The sequence below is a fragment of the Zootoca vivipara genome, chromosome 17 (genome assembly GCF_963506605.1).
Source record: "Zootoca vivipara chromosome 17, rZooViv1.1, whole genome shotgun sequence".
In the NCBI taxonomy this organism is placed as follows: domain Eukaryota; kingdom Metazoa; phylum Chordata; class Lepidosauria; order Squamata; family Lacertidae; genus Zootoca; species Zootoca vivipara.
The window spans coordinates 4,637,847-4,651,476 of NC_083292.1; the positions used below are offsets into that span (position 1 = coordinate 4,637,847).

The window sequence follows — 13,630 nt, forward strand, 5'->3', positions numbered from 1 at the left end:
CACACTGAACAAATACACAAGCTGCATTCCCTGCTCTAAAGGCAGTGTTTGTTTAGTTTTAATTATACAATCGGATATTATCAATGGGGGGAAATGTTTGCTTTAACTTCCATGCAAGGCAAGAGCAATTTTTTCCTGCTTAACCTGACATGTGCACACACTTGAGGAAACACCAAAGCCATGCACTATTTCTGCTGCCATTTCCCAAACTTTCTACCCACCAACATACTCTACAGGTGAAGCTTCAGCGATCTGGGGACAACCCAAGCTCATTGAACCCTCTTGACAGCAGCAATTCAAACCATCAGAAGACAAGAAAAATGCATTTTGTAGCATTTGGGGATGGAAGGCAGCATCCCATGTGAGAGGCTTACCAGTGGCTCTCTCATCCAAGCAGAAGCCTCTGAGCACTTGATAATTAAACAATTCCAGATTATATACAGGTTATCCTGGCTTTCTGTATTAGACCAGCCTTAAAGGCTTTCATTAATATGCTTTTTGCATGATGCTCCCAGTGCAGATAAGGTTTATACCCATTCAAACCTGCCACGGTTTTAACCCACATTATTACAGAAATACAATCTGGATAAGAAATGTGCTGCAAATGTTACCTGTCTATTGGTATCTGACACGGTATCATCTTGAAGGAACTCTGCTGGCACGTCCACTTTGATTAGGAACCGTGCAAGGTAGGCTCTTTTCTTCAGCTCATTTGTCCGTTGAAGCAGCCAGTGCAAGACAGGATGAATGACAGGCTTACTTCCAATAACTAAACCCTGGCGGAACGTACTCCTGAATAAGAACAATAACAGTGACATCACGCTCTACCGAGAAAAAAGAAGTCTGAAGCAAACATAAGCAGCAGCCCCCCACCCCACCCTTGAGTGCTCAGATGAAGAATTAATACTAAACATTTACTTGGCTCTTTTTCTATTGTTCAAAGCATTTTGCAACCTGCAAATATAGGCAAACAAAAAACAGCAACAGCACTGGAAACAAAAGAATCCTGCCCCCCCCTAAGATAACCCACATTAAAAAGTAGCAGCATCAATGTGATAACATGAATACCCATTTTACTGCTTACCGAAAGGCAAAAATTGACCAAGGAAGTTACTCCAGTGTCATGTCTATAATCCAGGAGACCCTGAGTCATATGTTCACCTATCCCACCTAAGTGATTGGGGAGGGGGATATAAAACAGTGCCTCACATGTTTACCTAAGAAAGGAGGTGGGTACTTCAGGTATTCTACCCCCCAATCATTTAAGGCTTCAGAAGGTCAAAAGAAGCATTGGGGTGACAGTGCTTGCCTTTGTGGGCCTTTTACATGGCTGATGTTACTTCTCTCCAGCCCCTCATCCCAACTGGAGCTTTTGAACCCAGCTGTGAATGGACGTGGGTACCACGTCACTTCCAGACCAGCTGTGTTTACTTTTGCCAGGCATGCAACAGAGTCACCAGAGCACTGTGGCTCCTGACATTCAATTTACAGAATGTGTTTTTGAGAGATAAGCTGAAAGACAGTGGTTTGCCTACAGCCATTTAGTAACCTGCATGGTCAAGGGACAGTGTAGATCACAAATCTTTCTCTTAACTGAATCATTCCCAAGCTGTGAGGGAAACAAAAAAGGTCCCCTGTATGTCCCAAGTACACCAGAAGGCAGAATGTGATCATCTGCTAGATCTCTAAGCAATTTGCAACAGATTGGGAGTAGAAACTCATGCCAATAATTTAACAAAGCAGCACAAAATGACTCACCCCACTGCTCTAACTTATATTGCTTGAATTAAGAAAGCTTGGGATAGTCAGAAGTGTGCTTTTGTGTGAAAGGAGAATGAACTCACTTCTGGTACTGAAAACACGTTCCTAAGCTCAGAATGTGCTCAGAAGCACCCAGTTCTTCAATGCTAACTGTGAATCTTTTCCACCTGACTCTAGTTGCTAGACCTTAGGCTTCCAGTAAAAGACAAAATAGATCCAACAAGCCTGAACTCTAGCCATCCTTGAAATACACACCCATGGTTGTGGCTGCCTGCTGTGTCTCAGCATGAGTCACTGCTCTGGATAATTCAATCACTGTGAGAGCAAAGATGCAATAGAATTTTCTGCCTTTAAAGAAGGCTGATGCCTCTCTGCACAAGTTGCTGCTCTGGGCTGGCCTCCTTCCATTAAAGAGTCATGCTAAAGCAGTGACTCAGCAGACACAGGAAGCTATCTTACATTAGCCCCTGTTATTCATCCACCTTGCCCAGTACTGTCTATTCTGACAGACAGTGGCTTTCTCAGGAGAAGATCCTTCCCATCACATGCTACCTGATCCTTTTAACTAGAGATACCACGAGCTGAACCTAAGGTCTTCTGCATGCAACTAATGCGCTCCAGCACTGTTAACAGGTATAAGTGTTTAGGGTATCCCTGTTTTTAATTCAGAAAAGGAGTGTGCCTCATTAAGGAGAAGCTTGAGAAATTATGTCTGACTGCAATCCTAAAACACATTTGTTTGTTTGTTTAAATCAATTTATATACAGTCGTACCTTGGTTCGCGAACGCCTTGCAACTCTAATGTTTTGGCTTCCGAATGCCTCAAACCCGGAAGTGAGTGTTCCGGTTTGCGTACGTTCTTTGAACCCGAACGTCCAACGTGGTTTCCGCAGCTTCCGACTGAGGAAGCTCCAGCAGCCAATCGGAAGCCATGCCTGGGTTTTTGAACGTTTTCAGAAGTCGAACGGACTTCCAGAACGGATTCCGTTCAAGGTACAACTGTACTACTATTTATTTGGAATCACAAAGTAGTTCACATTTAAAATATACAACAAAACAAAAATATATAACACAAAACACAAAGTATATAACAGCAAAATCTATATACAGTACAGTGGTACCTCGACTTACGAACGACTCAACAACCGAATTTTTCTACTTATGAATGGGGGTAATGGCTGCACGCTTACGAATGTCTCGACATCCGGGGGAAAACCGCGGCAGTTTTAGATAGGCAGTTTTTCGACTTACGAATTTTTAGATAGGGTTGCTTCGACTTATGAATTTTTCAGTTTTCAATGCATTCTTATGGGAAATCGCGTTTCCAATGGCGTTTTTCGACTTACGAAGGTGCCTTCGGAACGGATTAAATTCATAAGTCGAGGCACCGCTGTATATAAAAATGTAAAAGGTCCATGTTTGTGTTTTATGATCTTTCTCCACAACTGCTTGACCGATTGCGTCGAAATTTGGACACAACATCACATGCGAATATCCGAGGGTTTGCATACCGTTTGCATAGACAGGTGTCACACCTACGGCAGGTAAACCAGGTAAAACCCACTGTTTCCGACCACAAAACTCAGACAGCTGGGGATGCTGGGAGTACAGGAAAGGTTGCACAACAGCAGCCTCTAACGGCGGCTACACTAGTACTGCAGTAGGAAAGATTCCCTCTCCACAATATCTCGGCTTGACTTTGCAGACTAGCCCAAGTAGAGGTGGGGGCTCTCCTGGGTAGGGGGTGGGGGGAAGAGGGGACGGGAAAGGTCATGGGTCGGGACAGGGTGGGGCCAATCACAGGTGCATAAGAATGTGTAGTAAAGAGTAAGTATTATGGGTTGGTCTGTGGCATGTTCAGGGAAAGTGCAGGCCACTTGAGGTCAAGCCTTTCCAACTCTTCCGTCCGGCCTCTTCTAGGCTCCTATTAATTTGGCCCAGCTTGCTTCTGACCCTAACCCAGGTCCATTTCTGTCTTGATTACTTCTCCCATCTTAGTGCATTCAACACAAAGTCACATGCACATCACCTCAGCCACCACCCACCTCCTCTGAAAAAAATCTACATTTCCTGCAAAGCGGCTTTGTTTCTGTGCTACCAGTTTTTAGTCCTTACTGCTCCCATCTCAAAGCCCTTTCCTCCTTCATCACCTTTGCCTGTCATGGGACACAGACAATCAAGCTCTGAGCGGCAGCCACCTAATTGTGATCTAAATGCATCGTAGTTGCATCCATGAGTGCTGGGACCTGCTTTTTTGTATCAAATGGCCACACCATGAGTCTGATATTATCGTTCCCCTAGAATCATAGAAATGTGAAGAGAAGGCCTCTGTACCAGATACATCATCTGACTGACTGCCAAAGGGAAGTTGTTTGTCCCACACATAGATGTAAGGTGGCATTTAGTAAGATTATACTATATTTTCCTTGCTCATTTGAATCTGCATTTTCTATTTTAGAATGAAAACCTACAGGATAGGGAACCTGACACACAATAAACATTAATGCAATAGCACCCTCTAGTGCCCAGTATCAGTAAAAGACACTACTGAATAAACAAGGAATACAGCAACAAAGACCAAGTTACGACACATCATAAATATTTGAAAGGCAACTAGACATAGAATCGTAGAATCATAGAGTTGAAAGAGACCACAAGGGCCATCCAGTCCAACCCCCTGCCAAGCAGGAAACACCATCAAAGCATTCCTGACGTATGACTCTCAAGCCTCCGCTTAAAGACCTCCAAAGGAGGAGACTCCACCACACTCCCTGGCAGCAAATTCCACTGTCGAACAGCTCTTACTGTCAGGAAGTTCTTCCTAATGCTTAGGTGGAATCTTCTTTCTTGTAGCTTGAATCCACTGCTCCGTGTCCACTTCTCTGGAGCAGCAGAAAACCCTTCACCCTCTTCTATATGACATCCTTTTATATATTTGAACATGGCTATCATATCACCCCTTAACCTTCTCTTCTCCAGGCTAAACATACCCAGCTCCCTAAGCCATTCCTCATAAGGCATCGTTTCCAGGCCTTTGACCATTTTGCTTGCCCTTCTCTGAACACGTTTCAGCTTGTCAGTATCCTTCTTGAAATGTGCTGCCCAGAACTGGGCACAGTATTCCAGGTGAGGTCTGACCAAAATGGTACTATTACTTCCCTTGATCTAGATGCTATACAGTGGTACCTCGGTTTATGAACAGAATTGGTTCCGGAAGTCTGTTCATAAACTGAAGCATTCATAAACTGAAGCGAACTTTCCCTTTGAAAGTTTGATTTTCGAGGTCAAGATGGCGGCGGTAGTGGAAGCACCGTTCGAGCTCCGCATTAGTATTGTATTATTTTACTAGTGTTTTATTATTCTTTTAACCGAAAGAAGGATTGACAGCTGAAGGAAACCTGCAGCCAAGTGAGTAGAACTCCCTAAAGGAAAACAAGATAAACTCCCGAGAGAAAAGACAATTTGCTAACCTGATAAGGGTCTGGCGAGGCCTTGAGAGTTACTCCCTTTTTTGCTGAGTCTGTCTCACGGAGGGCCCTACGATAAGCTCTAAAGGAGGCGAGAAGGCTATTGCCCCAGCGAAAGAGAAATCCTTCAGCTGGAAAATCTTAACTGTGAGTAAAAGACCCACAGAAGACGTCGTTAGTATTTCGTCTCGGCGAGAATTTCCACACGCAGCATTTTATCTATTTTATTATCTATTTTATTGCTGACGACGTCCCCACTGATAAAAATTGTGGATTGACGGCGCCGTTTTAGCTTTTTGAGCAATTAAACACGCTTTTAGAAAGAAAGTTTACGGGGACTGAGGGGAGGCTGTGAATCCAGGAGGCTACTGTTCCAGCAAGCTGTGAAAGATTGCCTCATTTGTTACCTTTCTATTTCAAAGTCATATTGATAAACTCCTTGTAAGCCACAGTTCCACGGTTCCTCCCTTTGATGGTTTTTAATTATTATTTTAAGGAATTGGTTTTTTAACCCTTGCTAGCTATGGGTCATGGGAAACGATTGAGAGAACTTGAAGAACCTTTGTCGCTCCCAAAACCAAAATTAAAAAGGACTGACCGACACCTGGGGAAAAGAGGGTGTGGCCAAGTAGACCACCATGCCGAGGTGGAAACCTACAATCGCTTCCTCCCGCTAGACGACCTTGAAGACCCTACAGTGATGGCCCAGTGCTCCCCCAAATCAACGATCCATCTGAACTCTCCATGTAAAGGGAACCAAACCCCTCTGAATGGAGGAACGGCCCCTGACCTAATGGATTGCCCTAGATGCGAACAACTACACTTGGTTATTCGGACTCTTCACTATATTTTCAAAAAAATGGATGAGATATCTCTCCAATTATCAAATCTCCAACAGAAAGTGGATAAACCTGAGCTACAAACATTTGGATCAAAAACATTCCAAAACTCACCCCTTGTTAAAAAGTCTCCAGCTCTCCACCCCCTCTCAGTCAAATCGGAGGGGGGGAAACACAAATATCACCTTAATCCTCAACTTAACAAACAAGCACTAGTCCTGCAACCTAAGAAAATCTGCCTTTTTATCCGGGCTAATTCAGCAAAATGGCTCAACTTAGAAGGGGCTAAAGAGTGCCTCAGTAAAATCCTAAAGATCAAGAACCAGCAAATAGACATACATGCGGTGCTGCCCCTGCTACAGCAGGACGGTTCCCTCAGGGTGATCCTAGCTTTTCATTCCCCAAAGGTCCCTTCTATGATTGCACGTCGGAAAAAGGACCTGATTAAGGCTGATATCATCCCAACGAGGGTGTTTATGGACAACTTGATTAAGCCCTTATTATGCAGAGCAGCCGACGGCACGCCTCAAAGTACAGACCGCTCTGACACACCAGATAAAGATGCTGCTATACAACTTCCCCATCTAATCTCAGCACCCCCTTGCCCACTTAATGAACCTTCACCTGTACCTGACATCCTGCAAACCTCCTTGGACGAAAGCGCGCTCATCATTTCTTTTGGCGAACTTCCGTTGAGTGAACAAGCAGAAACAATTCAAAGACTCGATGCGCTTAAATCGCAGCTCTTACATGCCCATGATAAAGCAAAGGCCAAAAATAAGCTGATTCCATCTTGCTCGACAGAAGCACAGGACCTCCTTCAATTTAGCCCCGTGCCTAAATCCAAATGTCTTCAGCAGGCTCTATCATGCCGGGCAACAACAACATTATGCTCTGACCTGCATGACGGCCCCTCAACATCTGCCTTAATAAATTTTGACCCGCTCACCCTGACGGAGTCAGCGAAGGACAAAGTCTTGGCCCCTCAGCAAGAGCTAAATTCCGGCTCGACACATTCATCTATGCCGGCCTTAGAATCCTCACCCTCTCCGGATAGAACAACACCCAACCAGCAAATGAGTCTCCAAAGAAACCTCTTCATAATATCTGATCCTACAGCAGACCCCTGGCAACCTCAGCCTCTATGGGAAGGTACTCCTTTAGTACAAGATACGACAGCGGATCTGATTGAAGACCCGATGGGCCGTATAAACAAAATTATCCAAATTCCAAATGACAATTCTACTAGAGATTCTGTCCATGCTGATCTAACTTCCATCTCCTCTAGCAGAATGAATATGCCGACCTTACAGCCAAACCTTCCTAATACGGTTACTACTTTGGGACGCCTACCCCTGTTGCCATCCTCCCAAAGGAAAATAACAGATTTCTTTGTATCTGCAACTCCCCCCACTAAAGAACCTTCCTTGCATCCGAATTGACTGCTAAATGGTCAGACTAGAAAATCCCCCCTGACATTTTTATGTTGGAACATTGCAGGATGGAGGGGGAAAAAAGCAGATCCTGATTTTTTGAAGTTTATAAATTTATTTCAGATAATACTCCTGCAAGAAACTTGGGAAGAGGAGGCAATTGATATAAACGGCTACAATCTCATCTCTCTCCCAGCCTGCCCCTCCCTTAAAGGCGGACGCCCTAGTGGAGGCCTGTTGATCGCCATCTCTCTTAAATTGCAGGCCAAATTTACGCTTGTCCAGTCATTACCTCCTTATGCCATCACAGGCTTGATTTCCGGTGAAAAATTTGAATTACTAATTACAAATGTTTATCTCCCTCCGGGTGGTCTTTCAGCAGACCTACACCGCAAATGGGAAGCCTTGGAGGAGCACTTATTATATTGTTATTTTAAACATCCTAATATTCCCGCAGTAATGGGTGGCGATTTCAATGCCCGTACAGCTGCAAATTGGGAGATGATAAGTAAGGCCAAGTGGTGGGTCCCCCCTAGTTTTCAAAACTCGGCTTTAACCCCCCTGGCTCTGAGATTATCCAAAGATAACAGAGTGAATGAGGCGGGTGTCTTACTCTACCAAATGGCAATCCACCTAAATCTAGTTATTTTAAATGGCAGCTGCCCGCCTGATATCCCTGGAGACTTCACTCACCTGGGTTCATCCTCAAATAGTGTCCTTGATTATTTTTTAGTTTCCAAGGACCTATTCACAGATTTCTTTTATTTCAAAATAGAAAATGTACATTTGAGTGACCATCTCCCTTTAGTCGCTAAACTTTCTTTGGATTGGCTACCGGTTGAGAAAAGACACCCTACCCACATGGGACTAAATGCTGCGGGCCAAATAAGAGGAATAAAATGGTCAGCGACTCAGGCCCAAAAATACACGGCATTTTTCCAAAAAAAGAAAACCGAACCTCATATTGTCCTATTAGCAGATACACCCGACTACAATAAGACTCTAGACTTGTTCTCTCTACTCTCAACGGATTTTATGTCTTTTTTTACGGTTCCAGCCCACTTGGTTAATCGGGTGCAGCTCAAGGTTGGAGCTCCTTGGTTTAATTTGCAGTGCAAACAAGCTAGACTCCATCTTTGTTCTATATATAATGAGTATAAAACCTCTGGCGCCCTATCACTGCCCCCTAATTATTTACAAGCTAAAATTGCATATAAGCAGGCACAGAAAAGAGCCAAATGTGAATGGCAGCAAAATCGCTGGCAGGCTCTACTTGCAGCCTCCAGGTCTCGTAGCTCCCGTGAATTTTGGTGCCTGATAAACAGAAGATCAAAGAAATGCCCCCTGTCAGTTATCCCCGCCCCGATCTGGGAGCAATTTTTGAGGAAATATTTCTCGCAGACAGAGACCTCTACCTGCCATTCTGACGTTTCTTTCGAACACCTGCCCATTTGGCCCAAAACTGAACCTGATGAAATTCTAGATTTAATCTTGAAACTAAAAATAGGCAAAGCCCCCGGGCCTGACCTGATCCCGGCGGAGGCCATAAAGCTACATCCGGCCTGGTGGGCAAACATACTTGCCGCAACTTTTGATGCAATTAATGCTACTGGTCTCGTGCCCAGAACGTGGAAGGAGGCCATCATCATCCCAATACACAAAAAAGGCCCCCCCGATGATCCGGGAAACTATCGAAACATCAGTCTCCTGTCGATTATCGGGAAAATATACGCTCGTTTTCTGTTAACTAGACTGACCCAGTGGGCAGAGGAACTCCATCTCATCGGCCCAGAACAAGCTGGGTTTAGAGCTCACCGTTCAACCACGGACCATGCAGTAATTTTATACCACTTAGCTCGGAAATACTCTTCTTCTGAGCGGGGCCAACTCTGTGCTGCCTTCATAGATTTGAAGGCCGCGTTCGACAGCATACCCAGAAAACTATTATGGGGAAAATTGGCCCATTGGGGCATTGATAGAAGGTTATTGTGGCTAATAACCCAACTCCACGATGGGACGACCGCCAGGGTGAGAATAACACCTACTGGTGACCTCACAAACTCCGTACCCATCAACAGAGGAGTTCGACAAGGGTGCATTTTAGCCCCTTATCTTTTCAATCTATTTATAAGCGACATGAGAACACCTCTAGCCGAGTCACAATTAGCTATCCACGCTCCTCGCCTTGCGGATTACCGCTGCCCCTTATTGCTGTATGCTGACGATGCTGTGATACTCTCGTTCTCCAGAATCGGTTTAAGGAGGGCACTTAAGATTTTTGCTTTGTACTGTAAATCTAACCTCCTTACCATAAATCAATCTAAATCGAAAGTGCTTATTTTTTCCAGAAGTCGGAAGTTGTACAAATGGATGTTGGATGGGAAACCTATCGAACAAGTTCAAAAATTTCAATACCTGGGAGTGCACTTTCAACACAACATGGGCTGGAAAGCGCATATTGCTTACCTCCAAAACAAGGCCAAAGCCCTTTCGAACGCATTACTGCGTTTCTTCTTTTCAGAAGGGGCTCTACATGTACCATCTGCCTTAAAGGTATTTAAAGCTAAAGTGGTGGCGACAATGGCTTATGCTGCCCCGTTATGGGGAGCATCAGTAAATCTGGCGCCCCTAGAAACAATTCAGAACCAATTTCTGAGACGCCTTTTGAAATTGCCCCAGTGCGTGAGCAATGCAGCTATTCGCCTTGAACTTAAAATTCCCTCGTTAGAAAACTCCTTATGGAAGCATATTTTCTGCTATTGGCTGTCCTTGTGGCATAGATTGCCCAATCACCATCTCATTCAATGTCTTTGGAGAGACGACTTTGTTAGTCCCTGGGCAAAAAAAATCCACTCCAAAATTATGTCCTACGGATTGTTCCCATCGGACCTATTGAAATTAGATCTTCCCTCAGCCAAAAGAACTATAATTCAAAAACTAGATAACTATGATTTCCATCAAAATATTATAACGGGAGGTGGAACATGTTCCCCGCTGAATCAAGGCATACAGCCCACGCATCAGATTCCATCGTACCTGTCTTTTCTTTCTGTCGCAGCCCACAGATTCGCCTTCACCAAAGCAAGATTTAATGTTTTCCCATCCAATGTCCTGGGGCACAGGTTTTCCAAAGGCCAAATCTCAGTTTTATGCACGTGTGACAACAGAACAATAGAATCCCTCTACCACATACTGTTCTGTTGCCCCCTGCATACGCCCGCTCGGACTAAAATCTTGTACCCTCTAATTCTGGAAATCACGGACAAACCGCTGGAGACCCAATTAACATACCTGCTGCAAGATGATGATACGACCAAAACATTACTTGTAGCAAGATATTTGATTTCAGTTCTCTCTTACAAAAAACAGCATAACTTACTTTACGACTACTGACACTAAGATACATCATTCAAGTAACCTTCTGAGCTGAGTAATGGAAAATGATGGCCTGCAATGCACTAACGTTTTAACCATAGCTAAAAACCCCATAAAACTACTTGAAACGTTTTAAAAAAGTTGTACAATGTTCCTTGTATGAGGAACTAATTTTGCCTGATTGTTCTGATTCTTTTATGTTTTTAATTTGTCTGATTGTTTTTATGTATGTCGGTTTTATACTGTTTTATTCTTGGTTGCAGTACATTATGGGCCTATGGCCGAAATAAAGTTTATCTCTCTATCTCTCTCCCTTTGAAAGTAATGGAAAGTGGATTAATCTGTTCCAGACGGTCAGTGGAGTACTTAAACTGAAGCGTTCATAAACTGAAGCGAACTTTCCCATTGAAAGTAATGGAAAGTGAATTAATCCGTTCCAGATGGGTCCGTGGTGTTCGTAAACCAAAAATTCGTAAACCGAGGTGTTCATAAACCAAGGTTCCACTGTACTCCTATTGATGCAGCCCAGAATTGCATTGGCTTTTTTAGCTGCTGCATCACACTGTTGACTCATGTCAAGTTTGTGGTCTACCAAGACTCCTAGATCCTTTTCACATGTACTGCTCTCAAGCCAGGTGTCACCCATCCTGTATTTGTGCCTTTCATTTTTTTTGCCCAAGTGTAGTACTATACATTTCTCCTTGTTAAAATTCATCTTGTTTGCTTTGGCCCAATAGTCTAATCTGTTAAAGTCATTTTGAAGCATGATCCTGTCTTCTGGGGTATTAGCTACCCCTCCCAATTTGGTGTCATCTGCAAACTTGCTCAGGATGCCCTCAAGCCCATCATCCAAGTCATTGATAAAGATACAGATAGGTAGCCGTGTTGGTCTGATGCAGTCAAAATAAAAATAAAAAATCCTTCCAGTAGCACCTTAGAGACCAACCAAGTTTGTCACAGGTATGAGCTTTTGTGTGCATGCACACTAAGAAGTGTGCATGCACACGAAAGCTCATGCCTCTGAGGTGCTACTGGAAGGATTTTTTATTTTTATATTGATAAAGATGTTGAATAAGACTGGGCCCAAGACAGAACCCTGTGGCACCCCACTAATCACTTCTCTCCAGGATGAAGAGGAGCCATTGATGAGCACCCTTTGGGTTCGGTCAGTCATAGATGTGTATAAGCTTGCTTATTGCATATAAGCTTTCTCATAGATGTGTATAAGCTTGCAGCCTCTGGAAGCTTAACAGAAAGCACACCTTCAGGGACTCCACATTCAGTGTGGTCTATTCTAAATTCAACTTTATACCTAACTTTTAAGCAATTGACAGTGCTCCCTGAAACACATTCACTCTTAAAGTGAAGACGTCTCATGAATTGGATGAGAAGAAATACTGTACATTTAGTACAAATAGGCAGCCAAGTTCATAAAGCATGCCATTTAGATTAATAATAGGATGCTCCTGTAAGTGACAAGATTAACTGATTATATGTTCATTCTATGTCTTTTTACAGGTTCAGATAGCTTCAACAGTGGCTGTACTGTAAAACTATCAACAGGACATAAATACTTACAAGTCACTGGTGCCTCCTGGAGGTTTATATTTAAGAATGCCAAGAAGGCTCAACATCCGTTTAGCAGTTTGCTCTGGAAGCTCTTCTCTAATGTCAACAACTTGCTGAAAAAATTAAAATAGCCAAGGCATAATTAACAAGACAAGCTTCATTTCACAAGCAAAGCAAAGCAAAGAAGAATGGATTTTAATTAACTAGCCAGGTTTCATCCAGGCCACTATCATCTTCCATGTCATGAACCTTTGCAACTCAATTCCCCCTCTCCAAGTTTCAGGCCAGCAGGCCGGCTCTGACCTTTTCATTTTTTATGTGCCCAGAGTGTTTATCCATTCATTTGTGGCTGCATACATTTTAAAAAGGTAAGCATTTCAATGCAATGTTGTTCTGGAAGTTATTGGGGGGATCGTGGTGATATCATGGGAGACTGGTTAGTCACGCCTAGAAACAGAAGGCAGGTAAAATCAGAGTACCATACCCAGCAACAAGATGTAGTGGTGGCCACCAACCTGGATGGCTCTTCAAGGGGATTAGACATATTCATGGAGGATAAAGCTATAATGATACCTACGGTATATTACTTCTAGTATCAGAGGTAGTGTACCTCCAAATATTAGTTGCAGGAAAACACATGGGAGAAATGGCTATTGCACCCAAGTTCTGTTTGGTGGCTTTCTATAGGAATCTGTTTGCCACTAAGAGAAGAGAATGCCATGGGCATGCCATGGGCAATCAAATCTGTTTAATAAGCTGAAACAGGAAAAGTGTCCTTTCACTCTTCCCTTCTTGGTGTGCTACAGTAAGCCAGGAAGTCTTCAGTTAACTGTAAGGTAAAGATAAAGGGATCCCTGACCATTAGGTCCAGTCGTGAGCGATTCTGGGGTTGCAGGGCTCATCTTGCGTTATTGGCCAAGGGACAGCTTCCAGGTCATGTGGCCAGCATGACTAAGCCACTTCTGGCGAACCAGAGCAGCACATGGAAATGCCGTTTACCTTCCCGCCGGAGCGGTACCTATTTATCTACTAGCACTTTGACATGCTTTCGAACTGCTAGGTTGGCAGGAGCAGGGACCGAGCAACGGGAGCTAACCCCGTTGCAGGGATTTGAACTGCCGACCTTCTGATCGGCAAGCCCTAGGCTCTGTGCCACCCGCGTCCCTCTCAGTTAACTGTAGTTTCT

General features: G+C 43.8%; 1 protein-coding gene across 3 annotated transcripts in view; it reads right to left on the reverse strand.

The window, feature by feature from the left end:
• IFT81 (intraflagellar transport 81) overlaps positions 1-13,630 on the reverse strand; it is a 73,410-nt gene that overhangs the window by 58,137 nt on the left and 1,643 nt on the right. For all 3 annotated transcript variants that reach the window (XR_004691461.2, XR_004691462.2, XM_035098556.2), the window contains exons 3-4: positions 12,454-12,557; positions 612-792 (exon numbers count right to left, since the gene is read on the reverse strand). Coding sequence is in view for 1 of the 3 variants with exons in the window: in XM_035098556.2 (XP_034954447.1) it covers positions 612-792; positions 12,454-12,557 (285 nt within the window). In the remaining 2 variants the exon portion in view is untranslated. The remainder of the gene's footprint in view (positions 1-611; positions 793-12,453; positions 12,558-13,630) is intronic.